General features: G+C 34.6%; 1 protein-coding gene across 1 annotated transcript; it reads right to left on the reverse strand.

Moving 5' to 3' along the window:
* Positions 1-122: 122 nt before the first annotated feature.
* LOC129798775 (uncharacterized) lies at positions 123-26,395 on the reverse strand. Its single transcript, XM_055842116.1, has 17 exons — positions 26,273-26,395; positions 25,741-25,904; positions 25,355-25,552; positions 25,065-25,282; positions 21,064-21,588; positions 20,587-20,994; positions 20,256-20,482; positions 19,479-20,188; positions 19,194-19,400; positions 18,984-19,125; positions 10,244-10,997; positions 5,269-5,307; positions 4,819-5,192; positions 2,060-2,205; positions 1,437-1,996; positions 884-1,378; positions 123-810 (listed from the first exon to the last, which is right to left on the reverse strand). The coding sequence occupies exons 1-17, from the start codon at positions 26,295-26,297 to the stop codon at positions 165-167; spliced, it is 5,838 nt and encodes a 1,945-aa protein (XP_055698091.1). The 5' UTR covers positions 26,298-26,395; the 3' UTR covers positions 123-164.
* Positions 26,396-26,603: the final 208 nt, after the last annotated feature.

Consider the following 26,603-nt stretch of genomic DNA (forward strand, 5'->3'; position numbering starts at 1 on the left):
TGATAAACTGAGAAGTTTTTCCAAGACTTACCAGTGTACAGCACTGCAGAGTGCATTTTCAGCATTTTCATCTTTGTGAGTTTCCCAAGAAACTCTTAAAAACAATTTAAAAAAAAAACTCATCAAATCCATCAATTTATTCAAAAATTCATAAGAAAATATTTCTAAAGATTTTTTGTGAACCACTCAACGACAACATCTTTGTTATTCTGAAGCCACTTTATGTTCCCATGTACGTTTTCCAGGGCTTCTTGTCGTGCAGCTGTTCCAGCTCCAGCTTCTGGGTATTTAGCAAAGAATGCCTTCATTTCCTCCAATTTAGTATTTGTATTGAAACGTCTGGTGATTGCAGGAATCATGCGACCTAAGTAACGCTCATTGAGTCCGAATCTCTTCACGTAATTCTCCCAATTCTCCCGAACATAGTCCCAAACTAGGTTCTGCCCAATGCGATTGCTGGCAATAGAGATCATGGCTGAAAAGTAGTCCTGCCCCCGAACATTCTTCTCATCCCAGCACAGACTGATAAAGCGATTAAGTACGGAGAGATCTGTAATTGCTGACAGGGCATTCATCAGCTTGATCTTCTCCTGGGCATCAGTTTCAGCCAGGTAGAGCTTCCAGACTTGTTCCCATTTAGCCTTATTACCAACAGAAACCATTCCGTACTCGTAGATCAGGGCACGGAGGTCAGGATGAGGTCGATCGGAAGGATTTTGTAGCCACTTGTCAAATTCTTTACCCGCGTGATTCAGGCATTCTTCGTGACCCATTGAACAAGCCAAATCCAGAATTCTACCACGCAAACGACTAGAAGAAAGTATTTTAAAAAATAGATAAAATTTATGCAAAGCCTCTTGTATGAAACCGTATTAAAACTTACTTGTTCAAATGATCATCTGCACTAACGTTCCATCCGATTGATTGATAGGCCTTCTCGAGGAGCTGCAAGCAGTATTTCTCCACCTGAGGCACTAGATCCGTCTGGTACATCAAATTGTAAATATTCCTCAGTCGACTGATCGCCACGACCCAAGGAACATACTGATCTTCATTCCTGAGGTATCTAGTGAGATTGAGAGCAATGTCGTAGGAAACTTGCGTCGAATCCGCCAGATAGAACACATCGTTCAGGAGCTGTGATCGATCAGATACTGAAAGACTGTTCTTGTCCTCGATCAAGGCACTCGTGAGGGCTTGCCAAACTTCTTCAGGGTAGTTGACGTAGTAGTAGCCAATTTGGTCCTTGTTGATCTTTATCCAGCTATGTGGCTCATCAATCACAATTTCCGCCTCCGTATCCGAATTAGGGAACCACTTTCTCTCAACTTTAGAATTCCGATCCGTGTAATACGTTATAGGGATATACCACCGGTAGCTGAAAGATATTCAAAATCAACCGATGCCGATCTATTACTACGCAAATCACAACTTACTTGTACTCAGAGGGAGGTGCTGATGAAATATCATTCTCAGGATTGGAGAAGAATCGCTTCTGGGTTAATTTGTACTTAGTACTGTTGAGCTTCTCTACAGTAACCACGGGAAATCCTCCTTGTCTGGTCCATGTGTCCATCACATACTTGATATCATAGTCCAAATTGAGCTTTTCCATTTGCGTCAGTAGATCATTTGTATCAGCATTTCCGTATTTGTGAGCATTGAGGTATCTAGTGATGCTCTTTTGGAAGTTATCTTTCCCAATAATATCTTCCAGCATCCGAATAATTGCTGCTCCTTTGCTGTAAGAAATCGAATCGAACATCTCGGTTATCTGATCGGGATTGCTCACAGTCTGAACAATTGGATGAGTTGCAAGAGATGCATCAATTCTGAACACATAGTGCACATCATCAATTAAGAATTGATCCATCATGCCCCAGGATGGGAAAAGATGGTCACAGCCTTTGTACTGGATGTAGGAAGCGAATCCCTCATTCAGGTATAGATCATTCCAGAAGCGCATCGTCACGAGATTGCCGAACCACATGTGAGACTGAAAAATATTATCAGGATGTTATTCAATGAATTCTCTTTTGTCCATCTTTGAGATCCTTACTAATTCATGAGCGACAACACTAGCCACTCGCTGCTTGTTTACTGAGGAACTGATGAGAGGATCATAAAGAAGAGCAGTCTCACGGTAAGTTATCAAACCCCATGTTTCCATTGCTCCGGATACAAAATCAGGGATCGCTATCATATCTGCAGAATAAGAATCCCAAGAAAATGTATTATAGGCATTATAGATTATAGCTGAACCGTGGATTGTATCAAGCTTCAAGAAGAATTCTGAGTCAGACCGGTACTTCGTTATAGTATAAGTTTAGCACCTTAACTTGTTAACATTTAAACAGTAACTAAAAACAACAACAACTCTTAATTTAGCAATTTTCCTGAAGTAACTCATTAGGCATCAGGGTAGGGTAAGATAGGGCCTACGAAAGGCTATTTTGATAAAATGCGGAATAGAGGGACTGCAGAGCAAGAACCAGAGGGAATCGCAGGGGAAAGTATTGACTTCGAAAATGAGCCACCGAAGGATTTGGAGTTGAGAGAAGGAAGACTCTCCTGTGGTGGCCAGTGGATTTGAAGTCACTTCACAAAGAAAAACACTTTCTTCAATCTTTTCCAGAGCTTTCGGTCCTGGATGTGGACCTTCTTCAGTGGCTACAAGGATTTATACATTTATGTAAGAGTTTACATTTAAAATACGAGGTCGTTTTTCCTTTGTCGAGTGAGTAAAAATTTGAATTGTCCAAAGAAAAAACGACCTTGTATTTTAAATGTAAATTCTTAAATAAATGTATGAATCCTTGTAGCCACTGAAGAAGGTCCACATCCAGGACCGAAAGCTCTGGGAAAGATTGAAAAAGTGTTTTTCTTTGTAAAGTGACTTCAAATCCACTGGCCACCACCGAAGGATTCTAAATCCAAATGTTTATAAAGGTACCAGGGATAGATAGGGTTTCATTTGAATTCTTGGAGAAACAAGGTCCCAGTCCTAGTTTCCGGTGGATCATTTGCAATTTAGAGAGAAATCTGGAGACAGAAAGTTTTATCAAAGGAAGACAGCGAGGATAACTATGCGGTATTTATAGGGACTAATCCAAAGATGCAGAAAACCTATGAATATTACATGCAACATGCAATGGGGATGTTAGAAAATAGAATGATTAAAATCACTTAAGGCAAGCCAGTCGTATGCAGAACAGTTAGTCAAGGTAATCAAAGCGGTCTGAGCTTCAGATTCCCCGAAAATATCTATGACTTTCCAGGATTCCTTATAAATTTCTCTAGTTCTTTGGGGGTTCTTGAAATTCCCCGTAAGTAGTTCGGTAGTAGGGTAACATTAAGCCCAGTGCTAAACGAGTGGACATTGTATGGAGCTCTATGAACTCTACGAAATTCTAAGTTACTGCTATGAATCGAATTCTCGATTAGTTCTTCTGACTTTACAACATAAAAATTTATAACCTTTTTTATTCAAAACCGATTTTGATTATTTTAGTCAGATGTGAAAAGTTTGATGGATTCTGTAAAAGCTCTTCTAAGACAAATATTTTTCCTTTGTTTTTTTTATTTTGAAAAATTATCAAACGCTTCCCCAGGTACTTTAAAAATATTTTCAAGTTCTTTTAATACTGAATGTTATGCAAAATTTCTTTTACCAGAAATTCATTATAAATGTCTTTTTTAAATATTAATCGAAATTGAAAGATTTTGCGCTTTTTGGAAAGCTCATAAGATTTAATAAAAGCGGAGGCAGCCAAAATCCCGAAAAATCAAAGTTTCGAAAACCAAAATCCTAGAAGTAAAAATTCGGAGAGCCAAAATCCCGAAAAACGAAAAATCCCAGAAAGATAAAACCCCGAGAACCAGAATCCCGAAAGCCAATATCTCGAATGGTTAAAATACTGAAGGGGACGAAATTTTACAGAGGATAATGTGTAGAATAATTTTCCAAGACACAGAAAATTTCCATTTGCCTCCAGCAAGCGCGAGTGCAATCGTAGGAGTAGCTATGACACTTTTAAGAATTCGGGATTTTGGCTAATCAGGATTTTAACCGAGACCCAACAAAAGACCTTTCAAACCAGTAAACGCCAATTTTTAAAGTTTTAAAAATACTTTTAGTTTAGTTTTTCTTTTAATTTATTTAATTAATATTTATTTAATATAGTATGGCGTAGAGACCCTTGCTATATATTTTCCCGGGAGTTTCTCGGCTTCCTCATGGATTTTGAGCTAAACTGGTTCGAATTTTCAGTAATGATTTAACTCTTGTGGTCGGTAAACCAAGGAAAATATAAGAAGATAATATGGAGAACTATATGCAAAGAGGATAAATACCATAAATTGAAAGGTAAGGTGTGATCCAGGAATTGAAGGAATTGGTTTGAAGTATTGGACAAAGATAACATAAGTAAGAAGCAGCTCTATGAGATATCGCATTATTTGGGTGGGGTCATCGAAGATCGAAAATCTGTATCTCTGACCATTTGATCTCTAAGCCCATTGCAAAAGTATGTAACCAAATTAAAAAAAACAAAACATCTTTCTTTTATGAGTTTGCAGCAAGTTCATTTAGTCGATTAAATTTATTGCAAACTGTTTAAAATTATGTGGTTTTATATTTATTCTTTGCACAATACTTTAAATTGTGCAACAAACAAAAGCATAACTTTCAATTAAAGGTGGATAAACATCAAACAAAAATACATTAGTTGCGCCCCAAGAAACATGCAACTGATTTTGGAGCAATTAAATATTAAATAATTGAAAAGTGAAATAATAATTTTTGTTTACATTGCTCACCTAGTTTTGGAAGTGGATATTCAATTTGGAAATACTGAATGTAGTATTCAGTAATTCCCACGCCAGTCTTTAGTGCAAATTGTGTTTTGTTGAGTTGATGGGGAGTCGCATAAACTTTCAGTTGGAAATCCTTCCCAATCCCATTGGTCTTTACAGTTTCCGCATTGTGAAGAAAATCGCATACGATGAAACAGGCCAAATAAGTGCTCATGGGAACACTTTCGGCAAAATGCGACACAGTTTCCGGTCCATTCTCTTGAGTCTCCTCCTCATTCATATTGGACAGGGAGATGTAGTTATCACCAGTTGGACGAACAATACTAATTTTAAATGGTGCCTTCATGGCTGGTTCATCGAAACACGGAAACGATTGTCTACGGGCAAAAATTTGAGGGAAATTAGAGGATTTGCACAACAAAGTGATATCGTTGAAATGTAATCTTCACGAACCTTGCATAAGTTGGCTCAAATTTCGACGTTGCGATTGTCCTAGTTTGCAAGATAGAACGATTAGTAAGGTGAATGACATTATAAACACCTTGCGGTCATGACTTTTACTTTCATTGACTAGTCTCATGAGCAATTTGCAGAGTGACTTTTTTTTGCACCGAGAAAGAGCACAAATAACGTGAATTTCTCACCGTGATTTATATGGCTATTCCGGTTAAGAGAAAATCATCTCATTTTTTTGCTTTTTCTCTGTGGGCATCGAAAACACTTATACTGCTATTGCAATTATGGTTTTAGATGTTTGGAGCAAAATTTAAGTCGGAACTTTAATCGAGTACCAAGAGATTGAGAGCAAATGCTTAAACGTTTTGTTATTTAATTTCCAATCAAGTGGTAAAATACGGATTTTACAATAATTTAAAAAAAAAAATTGCTTGATCAGAATTACAATTGAAAGCAAATTTCTCTTTTAAGGCTCAAACATATTCACCAGCAAAACTATGGTAAGCTCAGACACTCTACCTTAAGCGTTTCTCAGACTAGAGCTTTAGCCCAGTTTTCGAAGGTCTCAAACTCTTATAAATAATGATCATTTTTATTGCTTTTTGAGAACCTGATAGGTAATTTATTTTTAATATCCCAATTCTAAGAAAATTTTTTCCAAAAAATCGTGGTTGACAAGACATTAAAGCAGTTAAGCCAAATGGCTAATACAGGCTTCAGACCTAATGCCGGCTTCAGACTGGAGGTTTAGCCTAGTTTCCGAAAGTCTCTGAAATCTAAATAACAAGCAATTTTAATGATTTTTCAAAATCTATGGGATCATTTGCCTTTAATATCCAATTCTAAACAGCAATTTCCTAATAAAACTTGCCTGATAAGGAATTAGAGGAGTTAAGCCAGATGGCTAAGCCTTAGGTCTGAAGCCCGTATAAGGCTTAGCCATCTGGCTTAACTCCTCTAGTACGATTTTCTAAGAAATTGTTGTTTAGAATTGGATATTAAGGGCAAATCATCCATTAGATTTTGAAAAATCATTAAAATTGCTTATTATTTAGATTTTTGAGACCTTCGGGAACTGAGCTAAACCTCCAGTCTGAAGCCGGCCTAAGCCTTAGGTCTAGAGCCTGTTTTAGGACAGTCTACTACATTATCACAATAAATACTCAAAAAATACAAATATTTTTTGAAATCCAAAGAAACCAATAGTTATAATATTAATTCTTGATTTATTTAAATATTTTGTTGTCAATATTTAGATTAGATTTATGGTTTGTGTATAGGGTTACTACAGAATTTTAGCGCCTATAACTAATTCTAAATTCAAACAATAATAATCATTGCAATGCTCAATTTACAAAAAAAGAACTGAATTAATAAAACAATTAAAAGTTTGAATATAGATTATAATAAACGGTGAGTGAATTGAGTGTCTTGGCTAAACAAAACTGTATGATTATTACCCATAGGCTCTGTTCAGTAATAACCATTCGAAGACACAAAACCACTTCAAAACCAAGCCAAACCTTCCAGCGAGCACAGTTAGCTGAAAAAGGTAGCATTTTCAGCATATTTTTGCTGAGTCGATCAGAAAAATATGCTAACCTTTCAGCAGTTCTCGAACAAAAAATGCTAACCCAATATATGGAAATGGCACTGCCAAGTTTCGGTTAAAAGTTAGCATAATTCAACTGAAAATACATATGCAGGGGGACCCCAATAGAGTCAACTAATTATTTCCAGGCCTGTTGACTCTATTGGATTCGCTGACTCTATCGGAGTCCGAAAAAATCAATTAAAATGTGAAATTTTGATATAAAGGGGTATTACTTATATTATATTTATAAGGTAAAGTACCCTCGAGTCGGCCGGTTCCTCAACTCGGCCAGTTGAATTATTTAACCAATTTTTTAACGTATTATAGTCAATTTCTATGAAATTTTCACTGATTTACGTTAAATATAATATAATAGACCTTATAATGTTTGATCGGTAAAACCTAGTCCCCGGCGAGTGGCCTTCAAAGTTGAAGCCAATTTCTTACTTTCACATACAAATGCGTATGGGAATTTTTCTGCACTCGTGACCGTTATGCTAAATATTTAAAAAGTGAGAAGTTTTTCCGTATTATAAGATACCTTTCCGTATTGTGGGATAAATATACTAAATTTTTGTTTAAATAAATTTTTCCCTCAAAGCACTATGAGCTGAGTCCGAGATCAATTTAGGAATTGGCTTCAAATAGCTCCATATAAAAAGGCCAACTTGCCAGGTGCTTGGGTAAAACCATATTATAACAAATCTAAGTAAATTGAATAAATAGTCCCACTGGCCGAGTTGAGAAACCGCCCGACTACAGGGTACTTTACCTTACTAGATCATTGATAAATTCTACACGATAGTAGAAAATTTTATTAAATTAATCCATAAATGCTGTATCCTTTGGCCCAAAAAAGTCGTATGTTTAGGCAAAAGTTGGAGATTAAGGAATGATTTTTAAGAATATTTTTATTATTAGTAAATACATTCAGTCTCGGGACTATACACATTTTTGGAATCGAAAAAACTCGCGAAATGGCCTTATGCATCAAAACAATTTGCATACCCGCAGTCGATTTGTTTTTAATGAATTTGCTTAAAAATTTTAATTATGTGTTGCTTAGTTGCTTATTTTTGTTTTTGATCCAAATTTTCTTTTGAGATACTGATATTTAAAATTAAAAAATGTAAGTTAAAATAAATTTACACGTTTTCTTTAGAAGCGTAATTTTTATGATTGTTTATCATGTACATTTTTTAAAGAAGTAAGATCTTTAAAAAGTTCGAATAAATTTAGAAAAGTTTCTTCACTATGTTATACTCAAAAAATCTAGCATCCTGTACATTTTTTGTAATTCGAGTTCATATTTTTTGTTTTCGCCATAATATTATTCACTTACAAATTAATGATGGCTCAAAATTTCTTACATTGTGATCATAGACCTAATCAAAAAATCTTAAGATAAAAGAGAAAAGACAAGAGAACTTTCAATCGGTCAGAAAGCTTAAAATCACGTAAAGAAAATCATTTTGTTGGAAAATGATTACACGATTAATAAACCTACGAATTTCATCACAAAATTACCATGTCCTTATATTTTTTTCTTGTATTCAAAGTGTTACGTTGATACACAATAAGACTGGTTTTTATTTCGAAAAGATCATATTAAATCATATAATATTATTAGTTCAATAATACAAGAAAAGTTGACTCTATCGGAGTCAATTTGGAGATTGATCTGATGGAGTCTGTGGTCTAATGGAGATTGACTCTATCGAGGTCCCACTGTATTTTCAGCTGAATTGAAGGCTATTCGAAGTAAAAGGTATAAGTTCACATATTCGCCGCGTGCTAGCTGTCCTTTTATTTCGAATTTTCAGTATTCTTGCCACCTCAATTATCAACAAAAGACCGTAAACGTTTGCCACCAAAAGTGATTTTTTCAGTAATTTTGTAGAAATTCAGGATGGCAGAACGTTTGAACGTTAATTTCAATAAAATGAATGCCATTTTCATGAACTTATTGAATTTTGTGCAATTCGTCGGTTTAAATTTTCGAACTTCGAAAGAGTTTCTAGGTAAGTTCTCTACATTCTCTGTGATATACCTTCTAAACCGATTCAAAAGCTGAGAGAAATCCGAAAAGTTAAAATAACATTTCGGAAATGTTAATTTTGCCCTGCATTATTGATCCGAGATCGGTGTAAATATTATTCTTTTTGGTGTATTATGGGTTAAAGTTACCCTTTTTCGTGTTAATTTTACACTCAAAAAAGTGTAAAGTTTACATTAAAAAATGTTAATATATAATATTTTTACACTTAAAAAGTTTTAAAGTTACGGGGAAAAAAGTTAATCGCACCTCCTTTTTTTCTTATTTATAGACAAACCTTAATCGGAAAGAGGTGTAAAAATCGGGCAGGACATTACTAGACGTAAGGACTGTGGCTCTATTCAAGGCTACTTTATTAGCCGCTTTAACACTGGCTTTCCTCCATTCCATTAGTTTTTCTTTTTTTCTTCACTGAGAATTTTTCCGGATAAACAAAATAATTTACAGTAGTACAAGCTGGTTTTTGTGGTTTGTGTCTCGACTCATTGTGAAAATTTTAACATTCTATTTTTTTCTGTAATGGGTCATTTTAATTATTTTTCTGTTTTAATTTTTATCTAATACAACAAGGTATGAAGTAAGTATTTCGATTTTTCGACAAAAATATTATTGAGCTATAATTCGTCGGTTGTATCGACAGTTGTCGTATCTGCATTTCTTTTGTAGCAACATTTCAGGCAAAATAAAACAATTGCAGATACGACAACGGTCGATGCAACCGACGAATTGGTAATAAAAATTGTTTTTAGAGTAATGGCAAGTATTTGACCGACATTAGTTTAAGCCCTTAATCGAAAAAAATCTTTTGTATGATTTATAAGTAATATGACCATTTCAAATAAAAAAATTAAGCAAGTAAGCATCTTTTAATGTATTTAAATTAATAAATTATAATTGACAAACCGAAAACTAAGAAGTTAAAAATGGCATTGAATAAATGAGCAGTAAAAAGTTAAAATTGATCAGCAACAAAAAAATTTGAAACAGTTATATTATCGTCCAAATTTTGGCAAAGGGAAAATAAATGGCTTTTCACTCTATATGAAATATTTTAAATGTTAAATATATAAATTAAGACCATTTTTGTAAAGATTTAAGTTTTTTACCAACCAAAATTAGATATTTTACTGCTCATTTTTAATTTTTTACTGCCCATTTTGAATTTTTTACTGATCGTTTGTTTTTTGCCGTTAAAAATCATCCTAATATCTCAGGAATAGTTTTAAAAAATTACTGATCACTTTTAATTTATTAAGTGAACAAAATAAACTATTTCACTGACCAAAGATGTTTATAACAATTTTTAATACTTCTAATATTACCTTGTTTCATTCCGCAGAGGGTTAAAATATGAACTAGCATAGAATCCCACAATTCTGTTTATCAAACTCCCATTGAAGGACATATTGAGCTGATAAAGTCCCTCCTGGATGGTCTCTTTTGGCACAGTGACCCAATATTCAAAGGGTTCATATTCAAATGTCTCCTCGAGTGGCACTGCTTGAGATGTTCCGAGCTTCTGGACGAGACTCGTGGAGCTGATAGTGAGTTTTTTGGTGTGGACAGCAATGAAAGACACTGGCTTGGATACTTCCAAGTCAATAGACACATTGCCAGAGAAGGTTTTCTCCACGAGATTGGGATGAAGGTGAAGATTGTATCTTTTTGGCCTCACCTCACTTGGCAACCGGAATGACAATTGCTCCACAATCTTGGCGAATCTCGCTGATGCCATTCCGCCGTCTGTACTGTTTCCTGGGATTACTGTGTTTCCTGGTACTTCCTGGGACTTTACTGAATTTTGAAGAGTGAGGATTGAACGATTAACCAGGGATATGCTATCCTGCAGCGGTTGTCCAGAGGTACTCCTGAGTGCCGATGACTGAGATACACTTGACAGATTCTTCCCAACTAACACCAGCCCAAACACCACAATACATAGCAGACATATAAGTATCAAGCAGATGGTTGCCAGAGTCACCACCAGTGAATGGCTTTTGCGCAGAGTCGTGGAATCTTGGCGGGAAAAATTCGAAACTGACGACGGGCGCACGAGATTTGGATTGTGAACCATTTCTTAGTAGAGTATCACGCTGTTTACTATGCAAATCAAACTGCCTTTGTGCAGGTTCTCACACAAGATCCACTTGATAAATGCCACATCAATTATTTGTCGATGTTACATATTCAAAGTTTATATATTTTCACATCACTTGTCGACAATAAAATGTTATTATAGTGATTTTAGAAACACTTTCTAAGAGAACTGTACTGGGAAAATTCCACCAAAAAACTAGTTAAACTTCCTCAATATCACTTAAAAATTTTATCACAGAAACTTTAAAAATAAAACACTCCTCTCTAGAGTTCAAAATCAATCGTAATCCAAAAGTTTTTCAGATTCCATCAAAAACTTTCTGTTTATGGTGCTATTCTAAATAGTGTCTGAAGCGGAGGTTTATATAAAACTGTTGATCAGGAGTAATACCAACTCAAACATCGATATCTCGTCGCTTGAATCAGCAATCATCGGACCTTTATTTAAATTTCTATTTAAAAATCACTGATATTTTATGGGAAAAAAATGAGCAATAAAAAGATTGATATAGTCAGTAATAAACCTAAATTGATCTAAGTTTAATTCACAGCTCAGATAATCGAATGTAAATTAAAAACTATTCATTTTTCACTTTATTAAAATTTTCACGATAATTACATAGCTCAACTGTAAAATTTTTTCAGACCAAATTGAATTTTTAGTGCTTATATGTACAGGGGACATATTTAGTTATTTTTGATAGAGTCCGGTCCATTTGGATATAGTAAGGGTCTCGGGGTACAGTGGGTTGGTATAGATACGGATGGGAGCCATCGTTAGAAAGATCACGATCTTACTCAGATACAACATACACAAAAATTTCATCAAAATCGCTTCATAAACACCAAAAATATGGTCCGGTCAAGACATTTTTCATTATAGCTCAGGTCAGGGAACATCGAAGGAGAAGTACGACCCACCGTTGTAAAGGTCTTGACCTCAGCTACAACATACTAAAATTTAATTAAAAAGCATCGTCTAGTCTTCAAAATATTCGAGATCGATTAATCGAAAATCATTTTTTCGATTAACCCATTCAGTCAACGTACTAGAAATACTTGAGATAGAATATTCATGTTTTGGAATTAGTTTCTTATAGATTAAAAATGATGTTTATTGAAAAGAAAAAATTTAATCTATTATCGGGGCTCGGAGAGCCTCTCTCAAGCATGCGTCTTAACGATCGCTGAATTTAAATTCTTTACATTAATTAATTACAAACTCTGTTGATTTAGATAGAATAACTAAGTGAAGAGCACCCCGGATCGAAATGTTAAGAGACATGCTCGATATTTAGTTGAAAATATAAGCCTCAAAATACTATTTGGTATTTTTGTGCATGCTAATTGGTATATTAGTGATCCATTTAACTATATCTGTACATTTGAATTTTTAGTTTTTACAATAAATTAATAAAAATTAGATGTAATTGCAAATTTGTAATCTGTACCTCGGATCATCACGAATTCAATCAGGTGTCTCACGGAAATTTGATTTTATAAATTAAATCGGAGCTAATGCAGTGCATTCTTCAAAGAATTAATTGGTAAAAAGTAACTAATAATTTTTTAAAAAAATCATTTGATTTGGAGCAACAATACGGTAATAACCTGACGATCCGAGGAACACTGCCGGTCGCTGGTACTCTTCCCTTATACAAGGACACAAATTGGCAAACAGAATTTCAAATCAGGAAAGAGGATGAAGACCAATTTCTGCAAATTCAACGAGATGTCGAATTTTCCATCCGTCATTTTGAGCAAAAAAGAACAACAAAATGTATTCTCATCTCTGTTGGACTATTTTTCCCAAGTAATTGAAGGAATAAAGTTACTAAAAATCCATTCCCAACAGCAATTCGGATGACAATTGCGCAAGAATAAATCATTTAAAATCACTCAATTTGTGTATGATGTGTAATACCATGGTAAGGAATGGGTTAATGGGACCTTCGCTTAGATCGGATGAAATTGGATTGGCATAAGTGTTGTAGTACTCCACGAGACCTTTCCAAAGAACCAATTTTTTTCGAGTTCTGGTAATTAGAACCGAATATATGACTATTTGAAAATAGAATTTTGATCAATTTTAGCTCAGGTTAGGGAGGTCGCGGGGGCTTGCTTTTTTTTAGTCGAAAGCCCTTAGGCTCAGCTATAACATACTAAAATTTGAGATCAATCGATAGCATAGGGGCTGAGTTATTGAGAAAACAAAATTTAACGGTGTTCCAATTTAACGATTGTTTAACCCTCGAGGTAAACCTATTAAGCCACATATTAAACTACGACAACTACAGCAAATCATGTTTCAGAATCATGAAAATGTAAGAAAAAACACAATATCATCCGTATAAGTAAAGCAAAATCATTAGCAGATAAAGAAGAAAAATTCAATCTTATTTCTTGGCTTAAAAATTCTGTTCGGGGCGTGACCAAAAAACATTGTAAGGCGGAGCTTATATAACAGTTCCTGTATTACCAACACTTTATATTTAGATCGATAAGGGAAGAGTACCCCGGATCGGAATGTTAAGAGACATGCTCCATATTTAGTTGAAAATATAATCCACAAAACATTATTTGGTATTTTTATGTATGCCAATTGATACATTAGTGATCCCTTTAACTATATCTGTGCTTTTGAATTTTTAATTTTTACAATAAATTATTAAAAAAATATGTGTAATTGTAAACTTGCACTGTGTACCTCGGATCGTCAGGCATTTAATCAAGTGTCTCAGAGAAAATTGGTTTTATAAATTAAATCTGAGTTAATGCACTGTATTCTTGTGAGAGTTAAATGGTAAAAAGTAGCTAATAATTTTTAAAAAATCATTTAATTTGGAGCAACAATGTGGTATTAACCTGACAATCCGAGGAACACTGCCGATCGCTGGTACTCTTCCCTTACATAGATTCAAAGCATCGAAAAAATTTAAATAGATAATATTCCCTTTCATCAATTGCTGATACAAGCGACCAATATATTAACGGTTCCCGCTTATTTTTGCCTTCAGCGTGCCAACAAAAGTGGTAAATGTTTTTATTGCATTTCAATCAATTCCACTGTGAAATGAAGCGTGGAGATGCAAAAAGTTCGATAGGTAATCAATTTAAAAAACTACAACTGGGACAGGAGATACACTAAAATTATTATTTTCTCTATTATTTTCAATGCCGCAAAATCGAATTTGCGATTTTGTCGCAGAACTTTTGATGGTATTGTTGGGATTCACTCAGCGCAACGATGATGAGTCAAATGACCCCAAAAGTTTACGCCAACAAGAACCGTGTTACATTCACAATCCACTGAAAAGCACAAATTACTTTGTGAGCAATGGATTAAGCAATCACCTCATTGAAATTGTATCTTCTCACATCTGCTTGTCTCAATCACTAATTTAAAAAAAAAAACACTTAATATCTTATGGTGCGTTGGAGGGAACCGAGGGAGCCCTAAAAGCGTCTTGCGTGGTTCGCGGTAGAGCTCCAACTGAAATTTGGCTCAAAGCCACAAATCGCACTGGAGACTGCCTTCTTCCACCATAAATATGCTGCAATTCTTTAACTCGACACCATCACATTCACATTTTGTGGCATCTTTTTTTTTCGGCTCACCGTGGCCGAAAAGCCGAGGAGACCCAGAACAAAACACCCAGGAGAAGAAAAAGAATGTGCCAAAGCACGTTTTGGCTCTTAAAATCAAGTTCTTCAACTTGTTCTGGAGATGAACCAAGAGGAAAGACCACTTAGCACATTTTGCGCAAGAGCACTGCGATGTCTTAGACAAATTGCATTTGTAGATTGCAATCGGATGTTAAGGAAAGTCACAACACCAGTGCATTTAATTCGTAGACAAGTAATTAATCACTTTCAGCTAAGCGAAATCAATCAGCAACGAGTGGTCGGCTGAGGTCACTTACATTGAATAATTTTCTCCCAAGAGAGGGAGATATTTGATTGCTGTGGGAGGGATAGATTAAGTTTGCGATTAAGATGAGAAAATACATGATAAATGCTGCTGTTTAATATTCATTATATCTAAATATGCCGTAGCTTTAGCACTTTTCAGAATTTAACCCTTTAACGCTTCTTGTTGGAACACATTTAAATTATTTAAAAAAAAATGTCAAAATCAAGAAATTATTGGTAAGCTTAATGAACTTAATTTATATTGAAATGTATTAATGTTTTTACTAGGTTTCATATGTCTTAACAATAACCCACCATACCATGTGTCCGCCGCCGTCTCAGTGTTGGTGGCAAGCCTTCAAATCCTCAAATCTGGATAAAAGGTTACACTGATAAAAATGAAATGATCACCAAGGATCATTTGAAAGTATAAAATGGTAGTATCTCTGGATAATTTTCATCTTTTTAACTTCTTCATTTTAACCTAAATTATGAATTATCAAAAAAATTATTTTCCTGGTATTTATCATCACTTTTATGTCCACGTGTTACCCTAGACAACTTTAGAAATGTGCAATTCAAATCCACCATTTGGCCTCTCAAATAACATAAACTCAAAATATAACCTGTTTGCATTAAATTAGTTGCATGTTTTGACCATTTTGAATAACTTTTTCAAATGAGGCAACAAACTTTTGACGCATTAAAAATAATCAGCTTTTGGAAAACGATTATTTTTTTTATATGAAATAGAATATATTAATTTTCTTGAAATATATAAATAAGATCTATGGATTACGGGAAACTTATTTGCAAAGAGAAAAAAATTTGAAAAGTAAGTTTTTCTGTCGTTTTTGCACCTGGTTTCACGAACATACATGAGGCAACAAACATTTGACACTCACTGTAAGTTCACAATTGGTTTGCAGAGCTAAATTACATCACGGTAAGGTCCAGTTCCATTTAAAAAATAAGGAAAAAATTTACAATTTTTTCAAATTCAAATTCAAATTTAAATGTGCCCATTTTCCCATACACCGCGTCTAACCATTTTCCTTTACAAAATTGGAGAGGCCAAAAGCCTGACGACCCGAGAGAGACCACAGAGTAGCTAAATATCAAATTCCATAAAATATTTTAGTCCTATCGCTTTTTGTGATTGGGTGAGATGCAATAGATGACTCATTTAATAATAATGACTAATAATAATAACTAGGCCTTCTGCAAGGGGATTTCTAGACCTAAAGGAAGTTCGAACCCGACACACTTGTGTCATAGCACACTCTACTACTTGACCCATTGAGTGCCCTGGCCCATTTTATACCACCGCTAATTAACTGTTGTTTTTCCATAAATATTTTGTCATTTTAAAAGTGATTTGTAAAATTTAAATCATAAAGTAAGTATGCCAAATTTCGACATAATTACAAATAAGCACCAAGGTCCGAAGTTTTAAATGCAATATTTATAATACATATTGAAATTTCTTGTTAATTCTCTCTTATGAGGGTTGCTTGGAACCTTGAAAAGTAGATTATCATCTTTGTTTTCTTTAAACCAGTTCCAAAAATACTGAAAAAATAATGACTTATCAATACTGAAAATATATAAAATGTTTTGGGTATAATATTCCGGCCACTTTGAGTGGAATTTCGGACGTCTTATGTAAAACAACGAATAGAAAATTGCAAAATGTTATACGGAACGAGTTTAATAATTGATTTAATATATTTATATGACTCATAAAGTCTCAGATCTTCCCTTTAATTTATCCTGGAAGACCTGAAGAGTTAACCCTGGCACCTGAAAAATTTGCCCATCTTGAACTCTTCCAAGACATTTTCCACAACATCTTTATTACAGAGGCGATGCTTTTTTCTTTCTTTGAACATTTTACAACGATCGATTTTACATCGATGCTTATAAGCAGACTGTCCAAAATTATGAGCCTTTACCCTAATTAGGACTTTTTAAAATTTAAATATTTACAAAATTAAATGTGGCCGAAATAGCAAACATTACCTCACTGGAGAGACGCCGACAAACCGTCTTTTTTTGACACAAAATACGTGATCCAGCTGGGAAATTTGACTTGGAATCTAAAGAACGATTCCCTATTAACATGAACCAAAGCAATCTTTAATGAAGACTAATCAATTCTAATGAAAAACTTCGAAGGAAAAATATTTGCACTTCACCACAAATTAATTGACTGCCAGTAACACAAGCGATCTGTCCGATCTGTCACATTTTTAGTAAGACTCTTTCGACACCGAAGTTTCTGTAGCACAACTTCAATCCAAACTATACCCAAATTTTAAAGGTTTCAGTTTTGTTACATTCTAAAAAGAATAAATATTTAAGAGAAAAAAAGTTCTTTGACTAATCGAAGAATAAAATCCATAATATTAATTAATTTAGTTGTTTGGCCGAAGTTACATTCAAAGTGGCCGAAATTGAAAGCAGGCCGAAATTTGGCAGACTTACCTTATACTTTGATTTTTCTATACTAAAGTATCGAAATATTGATTAGGAGTGGCAACAAATGGGGCATGGCATTAAATGAATCATTATACCTTAAAAAAATAGGAAATAAAATGTTTTTAGAAATGTTGTTCAAATGTTTCCATTATTTGCCAAGATGTACCACCTTTAGATAATATCCAATATTTCTACTGATTTTCCGCTCACCTACAAAAAATATTTATTTTTGGTACCCTTAGAAAAATTTCCACTTATTGGTCACATGATCAAAACATTGTATAATGTTGTAACCACTTTCCGGGAGCACTTTTGAAAGCATGCTGAGGCTAAAATAATTTCAATAACTCAAGGAAATATTAAGAACATGCTACTTGAAGTACTTCGGAGAGTTAGGAACCAAAAACGACTTTAGAAAAAAAACAACAATTTAGGCCAAGTAACTAGAAAAATTACTCACTGAAGAATGATAATTTTACATCATCGAAAGCTGCAAATTTACAATTTCACGATTATTATTAAGCAAAAATGAGACATTTTTTTTAATAATTATCGCTTTAAAGCGGCCTATTAAGGGGCTACGCGGGTCAGAAAACTAAAAAAACAGCGTATTTTCTTAAGATATAAAATAGTGCCCTCTCTCTAATCCGGATCGGCGTAATCCGGACGAGTTAACGACGGTTACATTTAAAATAATTTGAGGTCATGTATGCATGTGTGTTCAGCAATGAAAATGAACTATCCTGTGATGTTTTTGCTTAATAAATGAAGTATAATAGCATAGAATTCTCTAATTATGTTTTTTAAGCTTATTTAAAACTTTTAAAACTTGTATTATATTTTGGAGACGTTAACCAAATTCAAAAAATCAATCCGGATAACGAAGCGGGCACTGTACTTCTTTTATGCTCAAAAGCTTCGCTGTACTATCGTCAGACCTCTTATATTTTAACCAAGTGAAAGGTAATAATAAGGTCAAAATCACGTCATGCTTAAGTTGTATTCTTAACCACAAAGAGGCGTAGGTAATATCCTAACGTATTTTTGATCTATTTAATATATATCTCATAAATTACTTAATTTCATCACGTTCCATTTTGGTAAAATTTCGGCAATGACAATTACCTATACGTGGAGAAGAGGAACTCTAAATTTTTTGTAGATCGATTTCTTGTAAAAAAAAATCTTTACTGTAGTCAAAAAAAATCTTCTCGACGTTAAAGGGTTAAATTTGAGACAATAAATTTAGAAATTAAAATATTGTAATCATTATAGTCGATGCTTTCGAATTATATTTAAGAAAAAAAAATGTGTAAAAGATTGTAAATTTCATTGAACTCACTATTTTGCCCGTGACTCGTGCAAACACTCTCGTCCCAAATTCTATTACCAACGACAAAGTTGTGTTTGGAGCATACCAATTACTTTTGCATGATGTTTTTAGTATTCCAAAACGAGCTCCCAATTTGGGGTCACAAAAAGTTTTTATTTATTGGATTTTCAAGGTACCTTTTCTTTCAAACAAAGAGAATGAGTAGTGAAAGAAGACAATGTGAAAGACTTCTTAAGAACCAAAGTGCTCTGTCAACCAAGTATTAATCACTTCCTTATTCTGTGCACTCCACTTAATGTTGTACTTGATCGTTTCCAGAGCTTCTTTCCGACCTGCTTCACCTGCTCCTGCATTCGGATACTTCTCGATGAATTCTTCGAGCTGTTTGGTGAAGAAAAAGGTAGTTATTGTAGTGATTACAGCATGAGCAATTTTGCAAGAAATATTACCTCTTTCAATTGTGCTTCAGTTTTGAATCTTTTTGTTATATTTGGAATCATTCGACCCAGAGTTCGGTCGTTTACATCAATAATTTGCGTAATGGCTTCCCAATTTTCTCTAACGTATTTCCAGACGAGTTGCTCGCCATTTCGGTTATAGGCAATGTACTGCATTACAGAAACATAATCTTGCTTCTTGATGGGGCCAGTTTTGTTCTAAAATAAATAACATTTACATCAACAAAAATTGATAAGAACTTGGCAAAAATTTCCAGCTGATTCGGAATAACTTACTTGAGCAATATCCAAATAAACTCCTAGAAGGAGCTGGGAAGATGTACCAGCCAGAGCTTCCATAAGCTTGGCTCTTTCCTGGGGATCATTTTCTTTTACAAAACGATCAAATATCTTATCCCAATCAGCTCGATTGAAAACATCCCTCATTCCATGATAGTAAACGGATTGACGAATATCGACATTCGGTTTCTCATTTTCGTTGGCTAAATATCGCGCAAAATGTTCTTTTACGTAAGTAAGGCAATCGCTGTAATCAAAATGACATGCCAAGTTCATGATCTTTTCCCTAAGTAGCTTCTTAAGATGATCGTCTGGTCCATCGTTGTCAATATTTACTGGATTCACAAAATCGTAAATCTGTAGGATCTCTTCTTGAACATAACGTATAAGGTTTAAAGAGGGATAATCGAGCATTCCCTGAAGACTTAAAAATTTACTGGAAGCTACGGACCAAGGAACATAATTAGTTTCAGTCTTCAGAGTCAAGTAAGTTGATAGTTCCAAGGGGACATTGTACGAAATACTCAATGAATCCGCAAGTTTGAAGGAATCATGAAGGAGTTGTGCCCGATCCATCGCCGTAAACTTATCTCCTATTTTGACCTGATTGATAATTTCATCCCAATTGTCATAGTTCACGATATAGTATCCAATTTGTTTGTCATTGACTTTGATCCACTTCGATTCAGATCCAATATTGATTTGAACTGCAATAAAGATTAAGTTATTCATATTGTGGTTTATCGCTTATGAGATATGGAAAGAGTTACTCACTGTTGGTATCAGAAGGTTTCATCCACAGGACCTTATCACTGTTCGTTTTATCACTCATGTAAGTAATGGGGATGTACCAGAGGAAGGGCGAGTCTTCAGTTTCCTCCTCCTTGGAGTCAGGATTCAGAAGAAAACGTTCCTGGGTAAGCTCATACGTGGTATCATTTACTCTCTTAACGAAAACCACTGGGTAACCCTTCTGCTCAGTCCATGTAGACATTATTTGTCTGCAGAGACAAATTATAGAGAAAATTGTAGGTTTATGTTGGTAAATCGCAATGATTCATTTAGTAGAAAGTCAATAAGTAATATTGGCAACAGTAAAACTTACGTAACATTCATGTCATCATCAGTAACTTCATCCATGTATCGGAAGAAATCGGCAGTTACAACTGATTTGTATCGGAAGTCTCTAAGGAACTTCTGGACACCCGTTCGGAATACTTCACTTGTCACAAATCCCTCCAGCATTCTTATTATCGATGCACCTTTGCTGTAAGCAATGCTATCGAAAAGAGCCGTAATTTCGTCAGGTGTTGTAGCTTGCTGAACTATCGGATGGGATGCGACCTTCGAGTCTAATTCCATAACCCCATGAAGATCTTCAATTAGGAATTGCTCATCCATGTTCCAATTCAACCAAGCAAGACCCTTGAATTCGATGTAAGAAGCGAATCCTTCATTGAGCCAGATATCATTCCACCATTCGCATGTAACTAAGTTTCCAAACCACATATGCCTAGAGCAACATTAAACCATATAGAATCTATAAATAATACTCTTTTTAAAATCTTAAAAAAAAACTTACGCAAGTTCATGAGAAATTACAGAAGCCACTCTCTGTTTATTCCTAGAAGAACCTTCACCTTCTTCCCATAGAAGAGAGGTCTCCCTAAATGTAACCAATCCCCAATGTTCTGTGGCTCCAGAAACATATTCAGGAATTGCAGCCATATCCAACTTAGGCAATGGATATTCAATATCAAAGTATTCGATATAGTACTCAATGATATTTTTTGCTGCATTTAGAGCGAACTTGCCCTTTTCCTGTTGACCTTCCGGTAGATAAATCTTCAGATCAAAGTTGTCCCCTAGAGGATTTACAATCTCCACTGCCTCATGCTGAAAATCTGCAACTAGGAACACTGCTAAGTACGTGCTCATCTGTGGAGATTGAGCAAATTTCACAGTCACTTCATTTTCACCAGGACCATCTGTAACTTCCAGTTGAGGCATATTAGACAGTGCTATATAATCATTTTGTCTAGGGCGTACTAAGCTGATGCTGTACGTTGCTTTGAATGCAGGTTCATCGAAGCATGGAAAAGCTTGTCTGAAAAATATTAGATTTAAGAAAATATTAAAACAGACTCTATCTGGGAAGTGAGCCCTGGGGTTGGGATGATTTGGTTTCTGCTGGTTCAGGTGTATCGTATAATGGCGCTCTCCTCGTTTTTGACACTCTTGCTTTGGATATCTTCCGAAATCCCAGGTCAATTCAGCTTAACTTAGGGTAAAATGAGATAATTTGGAACCATTTACATTTTGGGACAGTTCAGATTTTCTCACTGTTTTAGATGAGCAAAGAAAAAACAAAGACCGCAAAATAGAAAAAAAGACGATTAAGAAAAAAAGGATCAGATTTTTTCCTTTTGAATTTCTAAAACAGTGAGAAAATCTCAAATGTCCTAAATTGTAAATGGTTTCAAATTACCTCATTTTACCCTATTCCTTATTTTTTCACAGTTCAAACAAATAATTTTTTTACTACTAAGTAGTAATTCCAACAATGCTTAACGGTTATCAAAAAAACGGCTAACTGCCCTATTCTTGAAACGGTTTTAAAACCGATTTTGAGCGGTGAAATCAGTTTTAAACCGTCTCTCGTAAAAAAATGTTCTAATTTCTTTTAAACCTAGATTTATTTCTTGAAATGCAAGCACCACTACAAAATATTTCGAGTATATTATATATACTCAAGTGGTCTACGACAGTCTACGTATATTAGACTTCTTTTGTTTTTTGAGACACCCTTGTTCACACAATAAGCATTTACAGAACATTAAGCATTTACCTTAACTCTTTCCGGACCGCAGCATATGCTGCAAGCCAATTTCACAATTTTTAATCAAAAATATCTAAGCTCAGGAATTAATTGAGGTCCTAAAAAAATATCTTACATTTGGACATCCTTATAGTTTGTAATCATCCAAAAGAATCGGATTTTTATCAGTTCTGAATAATTAAAAAAAACATTATTTTTCACAGAACATTCATATGCTGCTTTGGGTACTACAGTCCCAAAAGAGACGAAAGAGTTAAAAGATCCATTATTCATAATAATTTTTCCCCGAAGAATAAAAACATTTTGCGATAAAATTTTTGTCCCAAACGTACGACTTATTTTGGGACAGAGCGAGAATATATGTAATCTAATTAAAAGGATATAATCCTTTCTACCCTCCCTACCTCCCAGATTTTGAAATAGAGTGCCCACTTTGTTATTCGGATAATTGGGAGACAATCTGGCAGATGACCGCTTCGTTATCCGGATGGATTTTTCGAATTTTTTCTACGTCTCAAATATATAATTCAAGTTTTTTTTGTAGAATTAGAATAAAAATTTTAAAGAATATTAAAAAGACATAATTAGAGAATTCTATGCTATTATACTTCATTTATTAAACAAAAGTATAACAGGATAATTCATTTTCATTACTGAACATACATGCATACATGAACTCAAAATTATTTCAAATGTAACCGTCGATAACTCGGATTGCGCCGATCCGGATTAGAGAACGAGCACTGTACCCCTAAATTTTGTTTTCTCAATAACTCAGCCCCTATGGCATCGATTGATCTCATATTTTAATGCGTTATACCTGGGCCTAGCATTCGATTTAAAAAAAATTAAGTCCCCCCAACTCCCCTGACCTGAGCTAGAAGAGGTCGAGAATTCAATAATCAAATGGCCATATCTCCGGTTCTAATTATCTGAATTTGAAAAATTTTGAGGTTTTGGAAAGCTCTCGCTGAGTACTACAACCTTTCTGACACCTTAATTTCATCAGATTTAACCGAAAAATCGATTTTAGAAAATTTTATTTAGAATATCGAAAACCAGACAATGTTTTTTTTTTCTTTAAATTTTAGACCTTTCCAATGGTGGGTCTCACTCCTTCCTCGATGTTCCCTGACCTGAGCTATAACCAGAAATGTCTTGACCGGACCATATTTTCGGTGTTTATAAAGCTATTTTGATGAAATTTTTGTATATATTGTATATGAGATCAAGATCTTTCTAACGATGGGTCCCATCCTTCTCTACCCCAACCCACTGTACCCCGACCCTTACTATATCCATATGGACCGGACTCTAACTCTAATGTTTATTAACCAATTTCAATGAACTTTCTTTTTCTTCGCCTTCCCCACGTGGACTATTTAAAATAGAAAATTATTATTGACAATCCCAGAAAACCTTATGGTAGCTGAGATTCTTTACAGGTTATTATTAATCGTATCGGGATATTCGTTACATGTAATCATTTTATAATATATTGCTGTGGTATCCCGTGTTGGAAGAATCTGCTCAGTCTCCATGTGTAGACCACCCAGGAGCGCCTTCCCCGTGATGTGGATGCTCCTTCCATGTCCCCGGAGTTTTTTCTGGGCAGCGGCGGTGCATTTTATTACGTTATATCACAGTGAAAATGTCTTTTTCTAACATTCAGTTGTTTGCACCAGGCGGGACTCGGACTCACAACTGTGAAAGTCGAGTCAAAGATCTCATCCACCCAAGACCCAACGGTCTTGCCTATTGCGCCACTGAGATCTTTACAGGTGCAACACTTGCAACTCGGAATGCGTGAAAATTCGATTGAGAGTTGAATTTTGGGGGTGAAGAATCGCGTCGAGCCAATTTTATTCATTTCAACCGAGAAAAACAGTGTACTCGACGCGATTCTTTACCCCAAATTCAACTCACAATCGAATTTTCACGCATTCCGAGTTGCACGCATTTCGTGGTCGCCTGTAACGAATCTCAGCATTTGGGCTTATCACTGGTTTTATGTTGTTAAAACAAAATATAGTAAAATAGAATATTTGTTTAAGAGTAAAATCGCTGGTATGGAAGTCATTAGGTTCGATTTTTCCGATTTCCATTTATAAATAATTTAAGAGGTACTCGAAAATTGCATAAACGCATAGTTTAAATTAATATTGTAAAACATAAATTAGCTAGGAGACAGTGGTTATCCTTTAATTTGCATTTTTTCATTTTTTTCTGTTACCAAAAATTTTATTCTTTTTCACGTCATCTCATTTGTCGAAGCTACATTTTTTGTTATTCTTTTGCATTGTATAATCTCTAGAGTACGTAAAATCTAAAAGTTCATGGAAATTTGAGGAACAAAAAAGGTGGCCGAAATTGCAAGCTGGCCGGAATTTGGCACACTTACCCTAATTGTATTTCAGTCTCTTAATAGAAAAGATTTTTTATTATTCTGTTGTAAGAATAACAAATTCAATTTTGATAGGAAAAAAATGACAGTATCTAAATTTTGACCACCTTCCCTACTGGTACAATACAGGTTGAGACCGATTAAAATTTGATCAGAATTTCGACACCTTTTCTTAAAATAATCTAATCTTAACAAATATTGCTTGGTAAAGACGCATTTTAGACCGTTCTAACATTTGGTTTCTTTTTAACACTTTTAGTTAATCGTCCTTTGAATGTCCTGAATATCAGGATATTTGGACAACATTTTAAATTCCATTAAAAAATTTAGAATATATTACCTGGCATAGGTAGGTTGGAATTTAGATGATGATATCGTGACCTCGTTGTTTCCGTTAACCCTTCTGTATTTACTGCTGTATAGTCCTACATTCTTGTCATGCATAACTCCATTAAATTCTATAAAAAGGCTGTAGGTAGAAGTATCCGTTGTAACTGCTAAATTTCCCGATTTTGGAGTCACACGTAAACTTTCAAATTCCTCACTAAGCTCATGTTCCTGCAAGATTTCCAGACGGTGATTAATACGTGTACTTGATAATAAGATATTTTTCGCAGATATATCACTTACCGTATCAATTGCTTGCGATGACGGAGAATGCAGAGCCACGGATGTAATTGTGAGTTTATTAGAGTTCAAGACAATATGTGACGCAGTTTCGAGGACTTTCAGAGAAATTGTAACATTCCCTGTGAAGGTTTCGTCCACCAAATTGGGATGCAAGAACAATTCATAGTGAGTTGGAATAATGTTGGAAGGAAGTCGGTGCTACAATGAAAAAATTAAAAGATGTCTTTTTTTTAAATTAAAAGTGTTCCAAATATTTATTACAAGTCATGATCACACTTTTCTCTACATTGTGGCGTTTTTGTGGTTCTTTTGAAACATTGGAAAGTTGTAACAGACTTTTGCCAATTAATCCTAAATGTGATTATGGTGCTGGATTAATATTCTACCTTAAAACTTTCTGGTGGTGATGTTGGTGGAGGTGTTGTAACTCCGCAAGTCTCCAGTTCAGCCGCAAGATTGTTCTTTTGTACGGCTAGAGCAATTGTTGATATAAAGAAGGCGAATAGCAATACTGAAAGTGCACAAACAGCCTTATTTTGGCCAATCCACCCTGAAAAAAAAAGATATAAAAATTTATTTAGGGGAACTACAAATTGTCAAAAATATATTTCGCAAAGTTTTGCAATGAAAGAATGTAAAAGTGTCACCATTCAATACTCTCATAAATACTCTTATCACATGCAATAGCTTGATAAAATAGGAGATTAATTGTTTATAGTTGGTAAGGCGTATTGGTAACACTTCAGTTATTGCGAGGTATTTTTAATACTTGTTATCTGTAGACTTAAAAAAATCGAAATAATCACATTCTTTAACAAAGACTTTCTCTAACGATAATCCATGTAGATACAAAGCCTCAAAATATTTAAAAATATTGCAAAATATTGCTAAAAAAATAATTTAAAAATTGTTTCTCACCTAGAACTGAGTCTAGAAATGCCATTTTCACTTGTCTATTTTACTCTCTCCGGAAGTATACTGAGTTAATGTGATGTTTTAAGCTTAGAAGTTCGATTGATACTGAATGAAAAGGTCTCTGTAGCTCGTTTGCTTTACTGATTATCCACTTCAATGCCTTATCTCTAGGTAAAGCACCAATTTCTCATGATTGATAACGCGTTTTTTTTTTAAATTTATGACCCGAACTGTCCATGATCAATTAATTCTTAATTACTTAGCTGGAAAAATGTCGATATTTTTGCAATATAACTCTTCATATTTTGCTTGAAGTATGGTGATCAAGAGAACT

This window comes from Phlebotomus papatasi, chromosome 1, assembly GCF_024763615.1.
Source record: "Phlebotomus papatasi isolate M1 chromosome 1, Ppap_2.1, whole genome shotgun sequence".
Lineage (NCBI taxonomy): Eukaryota > Metazoa > Arthropoda > Insecta > Diptera > Psychodidae > Phlebotomus > Phlebotomus papatasi.

Bases quoted from the DNA above. Each gene is read 5' to 3' on its own strand.
- LOC129798775 (XM_055842116.1), bottom strand. From the start codon at position 26,297: ATGGCATTTCTAGACTCAGTTCTAG. The intron at 5,193-5,268 runs GTTCGTGAAGAT...TTTTGCCCGTAG, and splicing joins TTTGAGCCAACTTATGCAAG to ACAATCGTTTCCGTGTTTCG. The intron at 811-883 runs GTAAGTTTTAAT...ACTTTCTTCTAG, and splicing joins GCAGATGATCATTTGAACAA to TCGTTTGCGTGGTAGAATTC.